Genomic DNA, 21,015 nt, shown 5'->3' with positions numbered 1-21,015 from the left:
TTGACTCCAGAATTAAATTTAGCTAGGAATGTGAATTAGTTCTTGAATTGAAAAAAGAAGTTTTAGAAGCGAAATCACTCCGGGAATCTCCATGAGAAAGGATCTTTTACAAGAAAATTTTGATTTTTTGCGGTTATCAATACGTAGTATGATTGGACCCAAACGCCGGTCCAGTGGAGCCAATCCTGATTCGAGAGCCGAATTCGATTCCGGAACCGATTCAGCTTCTAGAGTCGATCCCGGAACCGATTCCGATTCCAATACCGGAACCAATTCCGGAGTCGATTCCGATTCTGGAGCCGATCAGGGAATCGATTCCGGAAACGGATTCCGGACCTACTATCCGGAATCAATTCCAGAAAACTGCAGAGGTAGCCGTAATCGATTCCGACAAAAACTTCATTTTCCCATCACTAGTATAGAGGTTCAGTCATTAACAAATAAAAGAAAAAGAAAGGGGACTAAGAACACTGCCTTGAGGGACTCCGGAGAGACCCATGAAAGAATCTGACAAGCAGGACGAGACTCTTACTCTATATAATGTTATGAGTTTCGTGTTAATCCAGGCCGAAACGAAGACACTAAATAAATAATAAATAAATAATAATAATCGCAAAGCAATAATGCAATAATCAATTAAACTTATTTTTCAACGAAACGTTCCAATTGTTGTAGCTCTGAAAATAGAAGAGTAAGCTTAAGGTAGTATTGTTATATATTATATATAAAATTATCTATTAAAATGTTAACAAAAATTCGAAAAAATTGGGAATAAATATTACAAAAAAGAGATACATTATAGGATTCAAAATAAAATGTTTATTTCTTACATTTTTTTCTTCTTATTTTTGTTTGCTGGTTGCCGTTTTTTTCTCTCTCTCTCTCTCTTTCTCTATTTCTTTATTCATCCATTTTCCATTTTTCTCATTTACCAGAGTTTACCACAATGGGGATGGTTGTGGTGGTGGTGGTGGTGATGGTGGTTGGTGGGAGGAAATTTCCCCACCCATTCACAATTGCCACGTGCGCGGTATTATGCTATTGGGTTACACACACACACACACGCGCGCACATACATCCTCAAATACATAACGTATCTCTCCCGTTCCATCGATTGCCAACATAATTCATAATCTTTCTTATCATGCACGCGGATGCGCCATGTTGGGGAGGGAGGGGGGGTGGGGAGGGCTGAGGACTCTTACTTGTGTGTGTACGTGTTATGAGACGGAGAGGGTTCGCTGCTCTCTGCTCGTTGATATCTCCCAGATGCATTCTTGTGTGTGTTTTTATACTACTACTTCCTACTACTCCTTCCTTTCCTCATCACCATTTGAATAGTCCCGCGTGGTGGTGGTCACACTGCATTATGACGACGACGACGACGACGGTAACACACATAAAAGTTGAATGATTTATGTTACTTCCTCTTCCTCCCTAACTGCCCCTCAACTTAATGTCGCGTGGACCGCCTTCGTCCTTCGTGTGTAGGTGTGTGTGTGTGTGGGTGTTTTTTTTCAACAGGGTGTGTGTGTGTGTGTAATTGATTCTAGCATCATTGTGCCTAGAAACGAAATAAATTAATCTACTTGGGTTGTATCCCTTTTTCCCATTGGTTTTGTTTTGTCTGGGGGTTTGCTTTACTTTCCCTCCCCGTTTCTACTTTGCCGTGTGTCTCCTTCCTTTCCCGTGCGTGATTTTTTATACATCGGGGGATGATTTGTTATTAGATTCAATGTCGTTTTCTTTTACTTATGTACTTTTCCCCTTTTTTGCTTTTTTTCACTAACGACAAATGTGTATATGTGTAGTTTATGTTTTGTTTCTTCATTTAACGAGTTTTTACACATTCTTTTCATGTCCCATTTACCTTTCCTTTTCTCTTTTACGCCACATTTGGACATTCACCTCTCTTTTGTATGCTGCTGCTGCTGCATCATAATTTATATGTTTGATTCGAATAATCTTGAAACGCTGACCTCACTCAATCAATCAATCTGGACTTAAAAACTAACTACATTCCTTCTCCCTACATCTTTCTCTCGCTTCTCTTCCCCCCCTCTTTATCTCTCCCTCTCACTCTCTCTCTCTCTCTAGCGTAAGTTGACGTTGATACCCGGGGCTAAATAATAAGAAATAAAACACTCTATATTCCACCACTCCTTCACATTTTGCTTTGCAACTTGCACACTTTTTGCACAATACTTCTTGTACGCGTCGCCACGTCTAAAGTTGTTTCCCTTCAAAAGTTTTTTTTGTTTCTATTATCAAGAGGAGATACATACACATACACACTATCCAGTGTAGGTATGTTTATCTTTTTTTTTTCTTCTATATGGGATGGTTTTTGCATAGTTTTGAGGTTTAAATTCCTATTCTGTGTTTGTGTCCGCAACACACACACACCACCTCACACTCTTCCAAACACATGCTTCCCGCTCAACGTGTAAGAGGGCCACCTTTTTAAGCCTTTCTTGGCATACAATTTGCATTTTGTCGCTTAAAAGAGCAACTTTTGACACGCGCAATCGATCGGAGATGGATTGGTAACTCGAAAGAAAAAGTTTCGAGTAATGGGCGGTCAAAGCATGGTAAGTTTCCTTCTGTCACGTACACGAATTCGATTCGTTGTGGTACGCTTTCCTGTTCCAAATTGTCGAGATGCTTGTAGCAAACGTCAATCCCTGCACACTCCGCCCGGACTCACGAGATGACCCGACGGCAATGAACGATTACTTGATCTTTTTATGGGTCCTCTTTTCTCTCTCTTCCTTCTTGATTGGGGGTGTAGGAGTGTCCCTCGCTTTCTCTATCAGCTTCGTGCTGTTGCTCCCTTCTCTGTCTTTGTGTAACAATCTAAGAAAACTTAAGAGTGAATTGGTTTCTTTTTTTACCGGTTTTATCATTAGAATACATCGCGTTTTATATATTCAACTTTCAACTCTCTTTCTCCTGCCTTTTTTCCTTTCTGTTTCTGCTATCATCATGCTCTACCACTGTGACGTTTTTCCCTCGTCTCTCTCTTTCTCTCTCTCTCTTGCTTTCGCTCTGTTTTGTCTCTTTCTCTTTTTTTTTGTGTAATATTTTTATAGTTTTGCTTCTTTTTGGTAAAAATGTGTGTATGTGTGTCTATGTCTAGCAGCCACACAACCCAGTCACACCCATAGAGAACCCAGAACCCAGCCATATTATTATCAATCCTCGCCACCCCCAAACGCACGTACACACTCTCCAGAGCAAGTCTTATTTGCAGGCTTTTTTCTTCTTCTTCGTCTAATCCTTCCAATGGTGGTGAGATACAGACTCATCAACGGGGTACATTCACAGACAGCGTGATGATACTCGTTTGGTACTCGTTTTGCATGAACAAATTTACGTATTCACCTACAGTGACGAGACTCGTCAACCGATCGTTGTCGTTGTGCTGCTGCTGCTGGTGAGTGATTAATAAAATCCACTTGGGGGAGGGTACCAGCTGTTACAGAAGCGTGGTTTGCCATTGCACACATTGGTTTGCCACTGATGATCATCGTGCGTCTGTGTTGTTGTTGTTGATGATGCTGCTGCTGCTGGTGGTGGTGATAGTAGTAGTAGTAGTAGTGCCCATTGGTGGTGGTGGTGGTTGTGGTAGCGACGACGATCATAATGATCATGATGGCAAGGCTGCCAATGCTGTCGAAAGTGATAGTGCTGGTAATGGTAAAAGTAGTACTAGTATAGATTGCCTTTACGATATCAGTACTACTAGATTCGATAACAGAAGTAATAGAAGAAGTACTAGTAGCGGCTGTAGTAGCGGTAGGAGAAGGAGGATGTTATTGCATATAGTAGTCGGGCTGGTCCGAGTCTTTCTCGAAACGCTTTGCCTCCTCCTGCATGCTTTCCTTTATTTTCAGTATAGCGGCCGATTCGGTTTGGTCCTGAAAGAAATACACATAACACAAATTGTAGCGAAATACCTATTTTGTATACATATAAATAGTTTAAATAAATTGGATTGGGTTTTAAACGTCGAGAAAAAAAAAACACCTTTCTAGTGGAATGAAAGTTTAAAAATAAAATAAAAAATACTAAAAAAACGGGATGGATGAGGCATTTTGTTAGGGAGATGCAATAAATGGGGAGACACCTCTCTACAACTGGGCGGTATGTGTGTGCGTATGGAAATGATGTGTTTGTTGGTGTGTGTTTCAGCGTTTAATTTAATAAATTTAAAAAAAATCCTTTCCATTCAGTGTTAATTTACATAAAAGGTGCAAAAGTTAAGATTATAACATAAAAAACGATCAGCGTTTGTCTTGGGAAAAATGGAAAAATGCCAAAACATTACAGATAACTCAATCGATACACCGCTTCAGCACCACTGTTGGGTCAAATAATAAATAGAAACTATTGCTATGAGCTCGAAATAATTAAATTAAATATCTTTACAGTACGTGGTATTAACAAAACAAAAGATATAGGACAACATTAAAAAAAAAAACAAAAAAAAATTATAAAATATATGAAGATCATCACTAAAAACGAAACAATGTAAACTCATTTCAAATATCAAACATCAAAGTGTTACATTATGTTGTAAAACCGTTTAACCCCAAAGATTCCAAAGAAATGCAATTACAGTAGTAATAATATTATAAAAAGATAAGCTCTTCTAGGCTATGAGTGATCAACAATTGATGAAGCTTGTGACAGATATATTTATCTCCGCTGTTTTTTGCCGGAGAGATTGCTTTTTACAATTCCTCTACAACACCACTGTCCTTCATTTGTTATATTTTACATGTTTTTATGTTTTTTATTTAATTTTTTTCTTTATAATGACAATGACACTACTCTATGGTGGGAGCGCTCCACATGAGCACTACACACACGACGACACCATCGAACGAGAGAGAGAGAGAGTGAGAAAGAGATAAAGTGAGAGAAAATGAGCAAGAGAAAGAGATGTTTTTTTTTGTTTTGTTTTTGTTTTGTGTATATATATATCTGTGTTTACTACAGTACGGTTTTCATACAAACAGACAAACCATTCAGTTACTAGAGTTAATGTAGTAGTAGTGGTAGCGCAATTCTATTGTAAGTAGCTTTCGTAGGCGCACTTTTGACACAACGTATCGGATTGAGTATCGGCTGATAACTAACACACAACTTTCCTACACAAACACTAACATAGTATTACCACCCCATACACGCCCCCTTCCGTCCTCTCACCCGCCCATAACAAAAAGCCACATAATAATTTTGACCATCAACCACGAAAAAAAGAGACAAAGCTAATATATACTTGCTGCCGGGTTGGCCGGCTTAGTAGCCCCAGGCACATCGGGATGTGTAAGCAGCAAAAACATATTCCACTACCTTTGGGTGTTTTTTTTTTTTTGGTTTTGTTTGGTTCGTACGATAGTGTTGTTATACTTCACTTGGAGGCCTCTTTCAGGCCATTCAGGGGTCTCTTTGCTGCAAGTCTGCTGCAGGCGTCTTACGATCATCGGACGTCGAAGAGTTGGTTGGGAGTAGTCACTTGGCGCCCAATGCCAATGCAAAATGCAGGACGGGGGGTTTGCCGAATCTCTCTGGGTGAGCTCCTCCGCCATACTAGTGTGTCTCCATTCTCTTCTGCTCTGGCTTAGCACCATTAGGAAAAGTAGAACTTGTGAACCGCGCAACAGTCTCGTTTTCGAGAGATGGATGGGCCCAACAGGACGGCCGAGACATATTCTACATTAACTGCGTCAATATAAAGGGAGTGAGGTGTGGTATGCTTTATTTTGAACCGGCTTTTTAAACACAAATGATACGCGGCGTGGCGTTCATATCAACTGTAATAGCTAGTAGTGTATATGCTTACGCTGCGCTGGTTTATTTTATCTGCTAGAATTATATTCTATTCCAAAAACAAAAAGAGCCTTTTTCACAAAAACAAATAGTGCCGATAATTTGACGATTTGTTTTTCTAAAGCTTGACTGATTGTTCCTTTCTAACCCTTTTACAACTACTTTCCCTTGACTTTAATCCCTACGTGTCCCCATATTAACTCCTTATTGTTCAATGCTGATGCCCCAAATTACGCTCTCTATCATCTGCTGCTGCTGCTGCTGTTACACAATGGTTTGTAATTCATATTTCACGCTTGCTAACAATGCTCGGTGCATGTCGTATCTGGCTACCTTTTACAAACACGCTTGAAGAATATGGCGAATGAAAACATCGTTCTCTTTCTCTTTATTTATTTGTCCATGTTTTACAAACACACGCACCCACGTACACGTGTCGTGTTGTAGTAAAACACACATACATACACACACACAAATACATTTATCATGTTTTAATTGCATTCTCTTTCTCTTGCTCGTTTGTCGTGCAGGTTGTTTGTTGTTTTGTTTGTTTGGTTGTTTGTAGTGTTCAAATGGATAGTGCTCCACATAAAATAATATCATCATTGTTGCCCCCGCTTTGTGTTTTTTGTTGTTGTTTAGCTATTTATGTTAAGAAGAAATATCTACATTCCTCTCTGTACATTCAGGTCATTGGTTGATGTTTTTTTTTTTTAGATTGGGATATTAAATGGATAACGATGTCCCGCGTGAAAAGCCAAAACTTCTTCTCTTTGCGTAACTTTTCACAAACGGGGTTTGTGCAGAAACGCTTTTTTTAAAAAAAAAAAAAAAAAAAAAAAAAAAAAACATTTTGAATGGATATAAAAATGGAAAAGAAAGGTGCATACAAGTTGTCATGTACAAAACCAAAAAAGTAACCAAAATGAAACATTAAGATGTAGTAGAAATAACGAAAAATAAGTTCCGCTCAAACTGAAGAGACAATTGAAAAACAAAATAAAGAGAAGAGAAGGAGATTTTCATTTTACAATTCAAAACCAAATCTTCCTCAAAACCTATAAAAAAAGAAAAGGGACGACTGTTGTTGTTGTTTTCTTACAGCAATAATTATAAAGATGCGCGCAGTGTATATAGATATATATTTATAATATTATATTTACACAATTTACTATCAAGAGAGGTGGTGGTGGTGGTGGTGTGTGATCGCGGATCGTAACCATTAAATTCAACATATTAAATGCTACCAACATTTACCCGTGTAGGTGGTGGTGGTGCCCCGGTAAATGTTCATACCATTGTCGATTGAGCAGTCTGTAAATTACTATTATAGAGGCACACACAACAAACTCGCACCACTCTCATTAATATGAATTGGGGAACTTTTCTTTTTGTTTTTCTTGTTGTTGTTGTTGATTCGATATATATATATCGAGGGGACACAAACAGTGAAGGCCTTACAGAGAAATATATTAGTTAACAGATGATTTTCTTTATCATTACAATTATCTAAAATAAACAGAAAACGTTACTTGACAGTGCCGTTACTAAAATGGTATACCACCCCTTCCTTTTCGACTGGCACACTACCAGTCTCCAGGCCAGAATTAAATTAGAATTTCCTTTTTCATTTAATTTCATTCCCTCTTAAAAAAAATTAAAAATTACCAAATACCGAAACACTGAAATGAGTGCGCAAATGCAGCAAACTGAACAGGGAGTTTTGTTTTGCAGTGAACAATTTGTACACTGGAAAATCCAAACTCGACCAAACACACGCTATGCTTTATATTTACATTTAAAAGTCCACTCAATAGCGGACGGTGCAACCAAATTAAAAAAAAAAGATTTATTAATTCATCAAAAGTATTCACCGACTGTGAAACCTTTTGGAAAAGAATCAATCAAGGGCGCTTAGAAAAAAAGATAACTGTGCACGAAATGCTGAGAAATTTAATTTAATAAAAAACAGAAAAATGCCACCTGAATTTCCCGTAAACCGTTTTCAGTAGTAACGTCTGCCCGCCTTCGGTGAACCAAAACATTATGAAGTAAAAGTGTGAGTATGTTAAAATATACATGATGAGTGTTGTTTTTAATCGATTTGTGTGCGTGCACTCGCTTCTCCCCCAAAGTGACGGATCGATCTCAACGCGAAAAGGTGAACCATTTAAAAATGAAAACGTGTTTAACATTCTAGCTTTAAGACACGGCCTTTCTCACGTTTATTGGGAGATAATATTTTAATAGCTCGGTACAGGAACAACACAGTTAGGAAATGTTTTGTGTGATAAAATAATTCGCATTGTGCAGCGCACACAAAATATGCATTTGAGGGAGGTGCGGGACGAAGACCCACTACAAACACACACTTGAGTGGGATGGGGGGAGACGCGGGTAAACTAAATCATATATAATAAAGTCGGTCGCTGTTTTACCCCACACATTCAGCCTTGCGGGTTGTTGTCGATTGGTTGTTTTGTTGTTGTTGTTGTTGTTGCAAAATGTTGTTAAAATGAAGGGTTGTGGTTGTGGGGGCAATGTGAGCGAAGAGGTACATTGGCAGTACACTGGTCACTAGAAATTGTCGAAACTTACGTTCTCGCCGGGACCACCGAAGCCGCCGAGGTTGTAATCGCCCATACCGCTACCGGAGTCTTCCCGTGGCGTGCCCGGACCGTTCGCGGGGCTGTTCTTCATGCCGTCCAAACCATCGTTATTAAGTACCGGGCCGCCCATCGTGTTCGGGCCCATCGGTCCACCCATCGGGCCGCTGCCGTCCGTGCCGCCGACCATAGGGAATTCCTAAAATGAGCAACACGCGCGGGAAAGGATGAGCGGGGATCGTGACAGCACGTTGTGGTGATTTTTTCAACGATATGTTCTTGCCAACTTACAGGTTTCATTGGTGTGTACATGTTTTCGCCGCCGGAGTTGGATGAATCTTGAGGTGATGGCATGATGGGCGTACCCGGTCCAGGGGGCCCGCTCGGTCCCGGCGGTCCGCCGTAGTTGCCGGGCGAGGACGACGAGTAGTTCATCGGCTAGAGCATCAAAAACAATGAAGCACATTAATAACCCGGTTGTTCATATTGAAGAGCGCGATGGCTCAACTCACCGATGACGTGTTCGGTTGCCACTGTGGCCGACCGCCGGCCATACCCATCGGTGGCATACCGCCCGGTCCTAAACTGCTGTTTGGTGGGGGACCGCGCATTCCTGGACCGTACGTGCCCGCTCCCATGGGGCCCATGCCCGGGCCGCGAGGTGGATTCATTCTAGGATTCATGGGACCCATACCTGGAGGGCCTGAACAGTTGTAGTGTGGTTTTTTTGTTTTGGATACATTTGTATTGTTTTTTTTTATTATTGGTTTGTACGATCATATTACAGAGGAAAGGGTGGGAAAAGAGACACAGAAGGATGGTAGCAGCACGGTGGCACACCAAAGGAGGATGGTATATATAATCATGTAATGGAATGACGGGGATGTATGATGATGCCAAAATCACAATCAAACACAATCAATAAATTGCATTTTTGAGACATCAAAACAAATGACATGAACAAAAACAATGGATGATGAAAGGCCACCAACCGACAAAGAAGAGTAGGATGAATGAACATTAGAAAACGACGAGGAATTTCGTAATGAAATATATTACAAAAAAGCACATTTAAATGAAGATCACAACACATATTTCATTAGACGGTATTGCAATAATGCGATTTTTGGCAGATTGCAGAGAGGGGTGTGTGGTAATGATGGAGATGGATGCAATATGATCATAAAGGAAGAAAAGAAAAGAGATGGAAGAGAAAAGAAACACATATATGGATTAACACACCGAACTTTTCGTTCCTGTTTAGGCTAAAAATTGCGCGCTGCAAGCATTAAAATTAGGAACAGACAACGCTAAATATGACTGGAAAGGGCAAAACAAAGCAAAGCAAGAGGAAACTTATGAAACGCAACGAAACACTACGAAACTGGAAAGGTGCGTCAAAGAGGGTGGAGATAACAGGGCAATAGAGGTTGTCTATCTATGTACAGATAATGTAAAAAATAAAACAAAAACCGAATGGATGAAGATGATGATGATGGGAAAAGATGATAATTTTTCTTCTCGTGTTCCACACACTCACACACATATGGACATTTATTTCTTAAACTGATTTTGGGTGCAAAAATTATCACATGATCACTTTCAAAAAGCATAAAAATCTTTCACCATCATAGCACACACCTTTGATATTCCCAAAATAAATAAACAGGAGGAAAAACATAAGCGTACCGAATTCGATTGGAAGAGAAAACACATAAAAATAGAGTGCGCAATAGAGGATAGAGCTCAATGAGACACAACCGTCATACAACACGTCGTTGAATCGAACACCATTAAGATGGACTATTCTCTTTTATCTACACAGTATTTCATTCTGAAATACTATTCCATTACATAGAGGTGAAAGCTTCAACGATTGAGATGACGGCGATAGAGGGGAACAATAGAACAGTGAACAAGAGATGAAGGAGACAGACAACAATTGAATTGAACAGTCCATTGAATGGAGATCGAGCCAAAGTTTACAACATAAATTCTTTCTTCTTCTTTCTTCTTTTTCACGCCTTCATTAAAAACTACACACTTTTAAAACCGAATCGTTTACTTTCAATTTGAATTTTGTTCTCCGATTCAATGTACTTTCCGATAAAAAGTTAAAAATATACCAAGAACAGACTGGGATGAGAAAGAAAGAGTAGAATAAGAAAATTTGGTGCAATAAAAGACAATAAAAGAGCACATACAATCATAGAAAAGAGAATGTCTTTGTAATAAAATCATGAAACACATAGAAAATCACGAAACAAAATAAAAAATATTAAAGAGGAAGTAACAAAGATTAGTACAAGCAGGTGTGTTATTTCAAAGAAAGTAAAGAGTGTACAACAGGATCGGTAACGCAAAGACAAAACAAACAAACAAAAATAAACAAAAGCTTCAAACAAATACCGGGGCAGCGTGAAATAGTTCAAAAGGGGGAGGGGAGACACATCCACTCCGATGTGAGTATTTGTCTAACTCTCACAGGTAACAGATAGGTAAAACAGACATACACAAAACAAGAAAGAACAGCAATGTGTGTAGGAGAATAGTATTTGTTTAACACATAAAAAAACGAAATAAAATACATGAAGTGATTTGTAACAACCAAAACAAGTAATGCACAGATAGTGAAAATGGATAGTGTGAGAAAAAGAAAAGAACAGCGCGCACATACACACAGACCAAAACAGGAAAGGTGAATGAAACAGAAAAGAAAACAGAAAGAAAGGGTGAGAAAAAGAAGAGAGAAAGTGTGTGAGTGTGTAGGAAGAAAAGCAATTGCAAAAGAGAGAGAGAAAGAGATAGAGAGAGAGGGAGGGAGAAAAATAAAGAAGGAAAAATGAAACTAAAACAAACAAACGAAAAAAAAAAACAGAGTGGTTTTAAGTAGCAGACAAGCGCGACATAGATTGCCTACCTTGCCATGCTACAAAGTCTCCAGCTTCACCTGAACAGAGAACAAAGAACAAAAGAAAACATTGATTCGATTTTATTACAGAGGTTTCGCAACACGGTACACTAAATGACGCCAGCATCGTTTACTGGCGAGCGTTTATTGTTGAGCATACTGTTTTTGGTAGATCGCTGTTTGCCCACAGTAGTATATGGCCGATAGAGTGATCGGAGAGATAGAGAGAGAGAGAGAGTGAGAGGATCTTGGAGAGTCAGAAAAGGAGTTTGTTTTTCTCTTTTTAAGTACTCTTTCATCCATTTGATTAGGTATTTGATTTATACACTTGTGAGTTGTTTATATTTTTGCTACGTTTAATGAAACCATTTCAATACTGTAACCGTTTGTTATCTTTTTTTGTTTTGCTTTACCAAACTTTTTACACCTATTCCTAGAGTTCTTTAGTTTATACTTCTTGTTTTTCTTTTCACGCAAATGCCATTAAATAATTGGTTACCATATTATTTTTGCACAGTTTTAATGTAAATTAAATTATTAGTATGAGCGACTAGGGAAGTATACACGCCCATTACTTGGGCCAGGCAAATCAAAGTGAAAGTTGTATAATTTTACTGCAAAACATAAGGATAGGATATAAATTTTGCAAACTAGAGAGAGAGCATGAGAGAGTGATAAGAGAGAAAGAGACAGTAGAGTTTTTGGGAATATCAATGGAATACGAACTTTCATTGATAGCAGCAAATAGATTGATGGTAAAAAAGAAACAGAAAATCTTTCGATAACTTAGAGGGATTGGATGGGGGTAGGGGGTGGTGGATCACAGCTCAAAACCAATATAAGGAGGATGGTTGCAGGTGTTTTGCAATTGGAACTCAACGTATTACACTATGCCAAAGACAAAATCGAAAGAGAACGGTGAGGGTAGAGGGACGACTGGTGACGGCGACTGCATAATTACTGGTGGAACAGAAAAACAAAAAACAACAGAGCAAACGAAAATTTTGTCTGCAAGCAGCTAAACAAAAGGCCTTGGGGTGGTGAGTTTTTTTTTAGGTTACGTATGATGTAGGAAAATGGGGCAAAAAAAGTAAACAAAACTAAAACGCTTTTGGTTCGAATATTTGCTTTTCGATCACTTTTACGCAACAATGAATGTTTGTTTGGAAGTTATAGAGAGAGAAAGAAAGAGAGACTTGATAGGGAAGGAGGCGATAAAGAAAGTAAACACGATCTCCAAAAGCACGATCATTTCTGTATTGTTTTGCAATTAATAATCGGCATCAAAATCGTTACAATTATATTGATGATCTTAGTGTTTCATTTAGACAAATTCTAACTGTATGAAGTAAAGCGCGATACTACGGGGTGTTGTCTCGAGAGACAGGGAGGAAGAATAAAGGGCGGACAGGGCGGACCGGAAAGGATCATATCTAGTCGCTTCGGAGGGGGGTGTAAAATATCACTCTTTTGTAATTGGTGGAGAGAAGAGAGTGTGTGTGTAATGTGGTACACTAAATGATCGTATCCATTTAAAACGCTACCGGACAATGAGGAAGGAATGGAGGCCCAGAATGATCTTACCTTGCCGCGTCGGATCCATACTATTTGGCATCATTGGTTGTCCGGGGGGCTAAAATGAAGAAGCGAATCATTTGTAAGTAAAACTGAAATTTGCATGCTAAGTTGAGCCGTGCGTAACACACGTCTATACTTACACCATTGAAATCGTTTCCAATTCCTTGCGGCATTCTCACTCCCGGCCTGGGTCCTGGTGGATATCGGGGGCCACCCATGAACGGCTGCAATTTAAACAAAACAAATGTTTTATTAAAAAGATTATTTTGCGATCCAGCCGTAGCCCGTAATTGATGGCGATGATGTGATGAATGTTCCGGAAAAGATGGACAGAACCATTAATGCACTTATGAGCAAGACTAACTCCCTCGTAGTCATGTTGTTTAATGAGAAAATGGAGAGAGAAAGTATGACAAATTCGTTTGGATGTAGTTTTTGTTTTACATTCTATTTCCAACGTTTCTGTTTGATTAAATCAAATGAAAACCTGTGTGCGTGTGTTTAATGATTCATAAGAATAGAGACTGGATGATAACAATTATTTTTGAGTAAAAAATACAAACACAAATTTTATTTTATTTAATAATTAAGTTGAAATTTACATTTTATCTTCAAAACTTTGAGCGAAGACGATGAAAAAGGACAATTTTTAACACACACGCGTAACACAACACCCATGAACTATGAGGGTCGATAGAGGAAACAGACGAACAGGGGAACAACTAAAATTACACAACATTTAGGCATAGAAAAGGAGAGACAGAGCACTGGAAACACAAGCAGGCAAGAAAATGGTAAGGAAACAACAACTAATTCTTATAGCGTAACGCAACGTAACGCAATGTAACGCAACGTAACGCAACGTAACGATTGTTTAATTTTTAATGTTTGCTTGGGGTAACTGGAAAAAATGAACTCATATGCATATGTATGAGTGTGTTTGTGAGTGTGCCAATGTAGAAAATACTTAGTTTACTACCAAAGAACAGAGATAGATAGATAGTTTGAACATTTATAGACACAGCACAACACACAACACGGAACACACATACGTTTGTGCATCATTCATTCTCAACAAAGAAACAGTTAAACACATACAGATTAAACACAACACAAAACGAGCGATACACATTGAACAAACAAACGAATGGACGAATTCCAAAACAATGGTTTCAAGACACCAAAACTGTGTACACAGGAAAAAAATAAATGGGATAACCACACCATATGATCAATGCGATGATGAGATGAGGGGGGAAGAGAGGGTGGAGTGAAATGTACAATGTTACACAACAAAATGATTCTTGTGAATTAGTACCAATGCAATAATGATAATCCAAGTGAGGGAGAGAGCAGTATTATGGACGACGAAGCATTGTCTGCAAATTGGCGGTTACATTACTCTCCCGGGCAAAAAGGGATCCTTCCATGAGGCAGCTTCCCCGATGTGCACATGCATGTGTTTTCTTTTGCGGTCATATCTCCCCTGTTCTATGTTTATTTTTTAGTGTCTTATATTAGACAAATTTTAAAAGCGTTTTGATTTTTATTCAAGGTGAATTCTACGATCATCTTCTATTGCCATTTTAAGGTAATTTTTATTCAGAGACACAACGACGATCTCTTTCCACTCTGACACTGATCCTTTTCTGCATGTCAGAAAGGACGGGGAACGATGCGGCGGGGAAGAGGGCTGGTTGGGAGTTGGACATTCGACGTAGTTGTTTGTTTTTGTTTGTTGTTTTGTTTTTAAATACTAACCTGACCGCTCATCAATTGTCCATGCGAGTTTGGAGGCTGTGGATGTGGGGACTGCTGACTACTAGGGTGTGAAGGTTGTGATGGCCTAATGGAGGAGTTCTGCAAAAATAATCAGTAATAACGACACACATTCACGAAAAGAGAAAGAAAAAGACACGAAACACGCAAAAAAGAGGGGGGGAGGAAGTGGGTGGGTGGGTGGTGGTGGGAAGAATTGGGAAAATTAATAAAACACGCATCAATACAAGTAACGGACGTACCAGTGAGCGGGTAGAAAACCACACGCCCAATGGAAAATGCAAACACAACTGCTAAAATAGAACAAACAGAGGCACACAACACACCGAGAGAGGAGACCAACAAAACAAAATGCAACTCTCTACATTAAAATATTATAGGAAAACAAAAAAGAACAACCAAATAGAATAATTTGCATGCGGCTGAATCAAAAGTGACATTCGTATAAAAATAAATCGTTTGAAGGATAAAGTCAATAACGAAGCTTTGCAACTGTTGCAATTGAAACAATATTTACAACAAAATATAACACAAAACAATATCTAATAAGATTCCAACCCATTAAATTTCAAACTCAAATGTTCAATAGGAAAGTGTAAAGCTATACGAGTTTAAGAGATATTTACAATATGATTCTAGTTGAAATCGCATTAAATTTAATATACCTTTCCTTATCTACTATGCAATCTATGAGTAAATACAATCAATTAACCGTTCAAATGAAAACGAAAAGAGGAAAATAGGAAATTTAAACACAACACAACGGGTGTTTCACTACACCATGCATATGAAAAAGGGAGCAATTTCCTTCACTGTACAGCAGCCCAATACAATTGTGCAAAAGACAGACGACCAATCGCCTTCTCACTCTCCCTCTTTCGCTATAGTAGATTCTAATAACAATAATAGTAAATGAAAAGCAGCAATAGGTGCAACCGATAGTGTTATATTGGACCACACCATAAATATGGTTTAGCGAATAAGCAACACACATACACTGCAAAGGGGGATCTACACTACTCTACAGCAGCACACCGTTATCATCCCTTGCCACAAACACACACACACATACACACACACATATGGCACACAACGGGAAAGCCGCGACTCCAGAACAACAAAAAAACACACACATATCGTAACGATATTTAATTTTGACTTTTTCTTCTTCAGTTTTAGTTATTGTAATGTGTGTATGTGTGTGGATGTGGTGCACCTATGTTGCACCCAGGAGTGTGTTGCAACCCTGGTAAGAATGATAGCGGTATTATAGTGTATGTGTGAGTGAGTGAGTCTGTGTATTTTCCATATGTCGTGAAAATGGTTATGGTGAACGGGCGCTCGCAAACGGGCGACGATATAGGGTGGCTGGTGGTTGGCTGGATGTTGGTGGTGGTGGTGGGATGGAGTAGAATGAACCCCCCCGGCCCTCATGAAATGGTGACTGGGGGAGGGGTGGAGAGGGGAGGGTGGCAACTTACCGGAAAGAAGCCTGAAGGTGCCATCGGGCCGCCGGGCATGCCTTCGTTTGGTGGTAACTGTCCCAGTGGGCTCGGTGCCGGGCCGGCATTGTGTGCTATTCCGTTCACTCCGTACCCTGAACTCACGAAACCCTAAAATGCGCCACAAAACACAGAAAATGGTTAGAACGAGCCGGGAAAGAGTGTGGCTGTGGAGAATGGAAGTTTGGAAATTTTCTTTAAAACAATTGCGGAATCCTCAAGGAAGTCGTCAACTACACGCGATCGAAGATCTTCGACAGCACCATACTGTGATGTTAAATTTTGATTTTTTTCCGAAATAAAGAGTAGTTCGCGATTGGACATCTCGGCAGACCACGAAACCCAGGCCGGAGTTATTTCACAATATTTGAACCATCTTGTAACAAAACCTCAGGACTACTCTCAAAACCCCTGGACATCAATTGGAGACCTCTAGAGGTATTTGAAAATTGAAAATTCGCTTGCCTGTCGCCCTCCAAAGGAGATCGTCCAAAAACTTATCGTCATTCTCTTGAACGCTTTCATCCTCAAGTACACCAGTCTTCGTCATCTCTTCAACCCGAATGACCTCAATTGCAGCTCGACATGAACTCTACCGTTCCCGATGTGCAGCAGGGCTCAGAGCACACACTATTCGTGGGCTTTCGAAATCGCTGCACTACCGCATCAACACAATAATAGTTTCCCCCTGTGTGCTTAGTCTCTCCTTCTCTCACACAGACACACACACACAAACACTATCCACTATGTGTGTCTCGTCGCGGGCGGCCGGACGGGCGCGCTCCATTTCCAATCTTTTTCATTTCACACCGCGCCGTTACATCCATCTTTGCATTGGAGAAATTTACAGTTTTTCGTTCGCTTTTCCTAGCTTTCTAACGGTTGACCACCATCATCACCGCCGCTGCCGTACACAGGTAGTAGCACGAATGAACGAGAAAGCACATACAGCCCTGTGTAATATTAATGAATACAACGGGGGCCCGGTCGGGAAAACGTTACTATTGACGAACAACTTCCTAACGGGCCTAAAAAGACGGGAACTTACAACAGATTCCGCCTCCGGCAACAGATTCTAACACCGTGTGCTGTGTGTGTGTGTGCATCAGAACGGTAGATCGTGAAGGTGGCAACTTAACTTCCCCCCCCCCCCCCCCCCAAAATATACTTACGTAGTCATGAAATGCTTTGGCCTCGGATGAATGCTCGCAGGTGTCCCGTCGCTCCGGTGCCGCACAGTAGAGATCCCAGAAGACACACCACCACGAATGCAGGAAGCCCGGTGGTTCGCCTAGTGTGATGTTTTTCTCCCATCGTATCTGATGCGACGACAGAGAGAGAGAGAGAGCGAAAAGAAACATTAAGGATCAAGAGGTAAATGGCAGCAACCGTCGAGATGCGTCGCCATCCGTCACTCTTCTGTGCTTGGATTTGGATCACAATCAAACGCACGAGACTTTCACAAAAATCCAGTGCATAAGTACGACCCGGTCACGACGATCACACATCACAACGTGTCTCATCTCATCTTCTTCGTCGCTGCTTTACTCACCTCCGATAAGAATGTTTGTGCTGCTTTCGATGCTCCTACGTGTAATAAATATTCATATACATAAAGTGCAATTCTGCGAGAGGGAAGAAAGAAAACGGAAAAGAATTAGTCAAACATCGAACGGTTGGAGAGAAATCGGCCGCTTAACTGTCGGTAAAGTAAGATGTAAGTCAACTACGAAAAAGGGTTACGAAAGGGTTGATGTGGCTACGGAGAGCTAGCTACAGCAGATCAACAGAAATCAACGCATTAAAACAATACATAATTATCCTTCGTTATCTCGCAGTTTCACGCATTTCGCGTCAAGTCTCTGAATGAGGAAGGAAGAGTTGCAGCACCACCGCCACCACACCTTCTCGATCGGACATTATCGATGGACGCGCTTTGGTGCCTGCCTGCCTGCGGAGCATCACCATCCAGACACAATCATCGTACTACAGGGGAAGGTGGGATGATCATCAATCCCTTTTCCAGCTCAAAAAATCCCAATTAAAGGAGAAATACCCATCACACGTTGGAAGAGAAGGAGCAGCATCAACCCGCATCCGGAGCAACAGAGTACACTAACCATGGAACGATGGCTTCCTTCGCCGGAACGATTTACTGTCATCGTCTTCTTTGGACAGCACATCTCGAAGGACAATCGCTAAGACAAGCGGTCGTGTGCAGCAACAAAAACACTCTTTTGAAATGAGCGTGATGATCGATCAGAGTGACAAGGGATGTTTTTATAAAAGAAGATTGAGACAATTTCAACAGATCCAGGAAATGATTAAAAACGTTAGATCAAGACTGAACTACAATATAGCGAGAAAAATAACACATTCTAGATAGTTAGTGTCTCCAACTGGTCTGCTCTTCTGAAGGCCGGATGTCTTGGTTCTATTTCAATACCGACCCATTCGTAGGAATAAGTCTTATTAAACCTGTATATGGGCCGTTACGTGACTGCCACTGGTCGTTGACATCAAAAAGCTTAATAATTTAATTGATATCTATTTTAATTGTTTTAATTTTAAATCACTACCACAATGTTAATGATGCTAAAAAGCTTCAATTTCAAAAGGCATTACATACATTAATTAATGTCAAACAGCAGAGCTTAAACAATCGAGAATGCCCTAAAATCCACCCAAAAATAGTAAATACTTTCCATAATTATACACACACATAGACGACACATGCATGTATGCATGGTACGAGAACAATAACAAGCTTGATCGATTGTCTTCTAGGTCTTGTCATTGTTCAACACTTGTAAGCAAGGAAAAAAGCAGATCAAATTTCTCAACTCCCACGGGAATCGATCCGACGACTATCAGTATACAATGCCGAGCTGTCAAAACGCTCGACCATTCCACTAACCGGCAAAGGAAGCGCTAATGGCCTATAATAATGATAATCCACCTTATGCCCATTGATCTGAATGAAGATGAGGCTTGTCACAATTTTTGAAAATGTTGGTTAAATAAAAACAAATTTTGTGAATAAAAATTGGCAAATTCGATAAAAAATGCATTCACAAGTATATGAACAAAATTCAAAAATATTTATTTAAGCTTCTAACCCAACAAAAAATGCTCCAAAAATGTATGATTTTACCATTTTACGTTTATTTCATCAAAAACCGCGATGCTGCTTTAAACAATCTCCACCTCTGCCGCTAGTCTTAAGCTTAAAATGCGCCAGATTTTGAGTTACGTTGTCTACCGCTCACTGTGGCGCGCGTCGTTAAGCCACTTCACTTCTACCATCACATCGCAGTCTACGCGCCTGGATCGCAAATCAGCCCGAGATGATCGGCCCCAGGAAGCCACACAGAGTTTGGTGGTGGATTGGACGTGGCGCGCGATCGTCGTAATGAAAATGACGATCGGTCATCAAGAAAAAGCGGTCATACTCAGGCAGCAGCAGCAGCAGCAGCACCAGCAACAAAAACCATCGCTAAGAAACCAGTCAATCTCCCAACAAAACCCGGAGAAGAACACGCAAGACATCGTGCCGCGCGCGCGCTCAAGACGAAGGGAGCAGCAGCAGCAAAGAGAAAAGTAAAACAGGTTTTTGGGCGATCTACGGAACGATGATACGTGACAGGGCGGCAGCGGCGGACGGGTGGAAGGTTTTTGCTTTTATTTCGATACTCGATGCTGCTGCTGCTGCTGCTGTGCTTGTTTTACGTACCCCATTGGCGATACGTAATATGGGTTTATTTTTGCACACTATCCGAGAAGCTTTCGCGTCTTATTTTTCGCGCCACAGTCTGGGCCCCACCAGAGCGAGTTCTTGTGCGCGTTGTTGGAGGCGGTTGGTACTGCTGCTGCTTCTCACCTGTGCATACACACTGTTATAACCCCCACAAGCGTACATAAAATGCTTCTATGTATGCACAACCACACGTACAGTGGAGAAGAAACTCTCGGCATCCAATGAACCTCCTCCAAAAAAAAAAAACCGCACGATATTTGGAGGAGCCGAGAACTGGGTTTCAACATGTAAGCAGCAAACAAGCAAACTAACTGGAAAAAAATACATCGAAAACCGTATTTCTAGGAAACACAGCTATCTTGCGAACCGATTGCGCAGAACCGATAAAAAATGGGGCATTTTTTTTGCGCTCAAAGTTCGAATTTGCCCTTCAACGGGTTGACTATTGGTGTTGCTCAACCACACAACCCACAAGGCTTTCTCCTATACTGTTGTTTATTTTAGTTATAATATTTAATAATAAAAGAGATCAAAATTTCAAGGATTTTAACAGATTTTCATTGAAAATTGAACGTATTTTAGATATTTTACAGTCAACCAACAGCAACGCAATTGCATTTCCGCAGCTAGAAAAGTTCGTTCATAACATCGTCCACAGCAAATTGTTTATTATTCTTTCCCTCGTCTTTACATCGTCACATATCTTGGGGTTTTACCGGATATGGGGTGACTGAAGGATGTTCCGGGAGGGCGGGAGAGCGGCGCCGCTATTGCTTATCACACCGAAGGCCTTCTCCCTGTTGCTCTCTCGCGCAGCGATGTTGATAAGACCGTCCACGGCTAACCAATAGCAACATCAGCATTATTAAACGCAAGCATAGAAGATATTAAGTACCTTCACTGCCCACCCCCTGCACTTTCATCGCTCGTCATAGCTTCTCACACAAGCGTGCGCGGCTCGCCAAATCACGCGCTCGTCATTACGAACTTTAACGTCAAACGCTGTTGCTGGCGTACTCATTTCGACATGTGCATGTAATTGTG

The 21,015-nt window shown here is 40.4% G+C and overlaps 1 protein-coding gene across 10 annotated transcripts in view; it reads right to left on the bottom strand.

Moving 5' to 3' along the window:
- Window positions 1-1,529: 1,529 nt before the first annotated feature.
- Window positions 1,530-21,015, bottom strand: part of LOC120959823 (single-stranded DNA-binding protein 3) — a 37,220-nt gene continuing 17,734 nt past the window's right edge. For 6 of the 10 annotated variants that reach the window (XM_040383493.2, XM_040383495.2, XM_040383489.2 and 3 more), the window contains exons 3-13: window positions 17,767-17,839; window positions 17,387-17,533; window positions 16,194-16,325; window positions 14,695-14,793; window positions 13,074-13,157; window positions 12,940-12,988; window positions 11,365-11,394; window positions 8,957-9,147; window positions 8,736-8,882; window positions 8,437-8,643; window positions 1,530-3,920 (exon numbers count right to left, since the gene is read on the bottom strand). In XM_040383493.2, coding sequence (XP_040239427.1) covers window positions 3,816-3,920; window positions 8,437-8,643; window positions 8,736-8,882; window positions 8,957-9,147; window positions 11,365-11,394; window positions 12,940-12,988; window positions 13,074-13,157; window positions 14,695-14,793; window positions 16,194-16,325; window positions 17,387-17,533; window positions 17,767-17,839 — 1,264 coding nt within the window. In that variant the 3' untranslated portion in view covers window positions 1,530-3,815. The remainder of the gene's footprint in view (window positions 3,921-8,436; window positions 8,644-8,735; window positions 8,883-8,956; window positions 9,148-11,364; window positions 11,395-12,939; window positions 12,989-13,073; window positions 13,158-14,694; window positions 14,794-16,193; window positions 16,326-17,386; window positions 17,534-17,766; window positions 17,840-21,015) is intronic. The other 4 variants (XM_049610152.1, XM_049610153.1, XM_049610154.1 and 1 more) reach the window with 4 other exon arrangements.

Source organism: Anopheles coluzzii, chromosome 3 (genome assembly GCF_943734685.1).
Source record: "Anopheles coluzzii chromosome 3, AcolN3, whole genome shotgun sequence".
NCBI lineage: Eukaryota > Metazoa > Arthropoda > Insecta > Diptera > Culicidae > Anopheles > Anopheles coluzzii.
The sequence above is the reverse complement of the archived record's forward strand: the minus strand, read 5'-3'. Positions and strand labels throughout refer to the sequence as shown.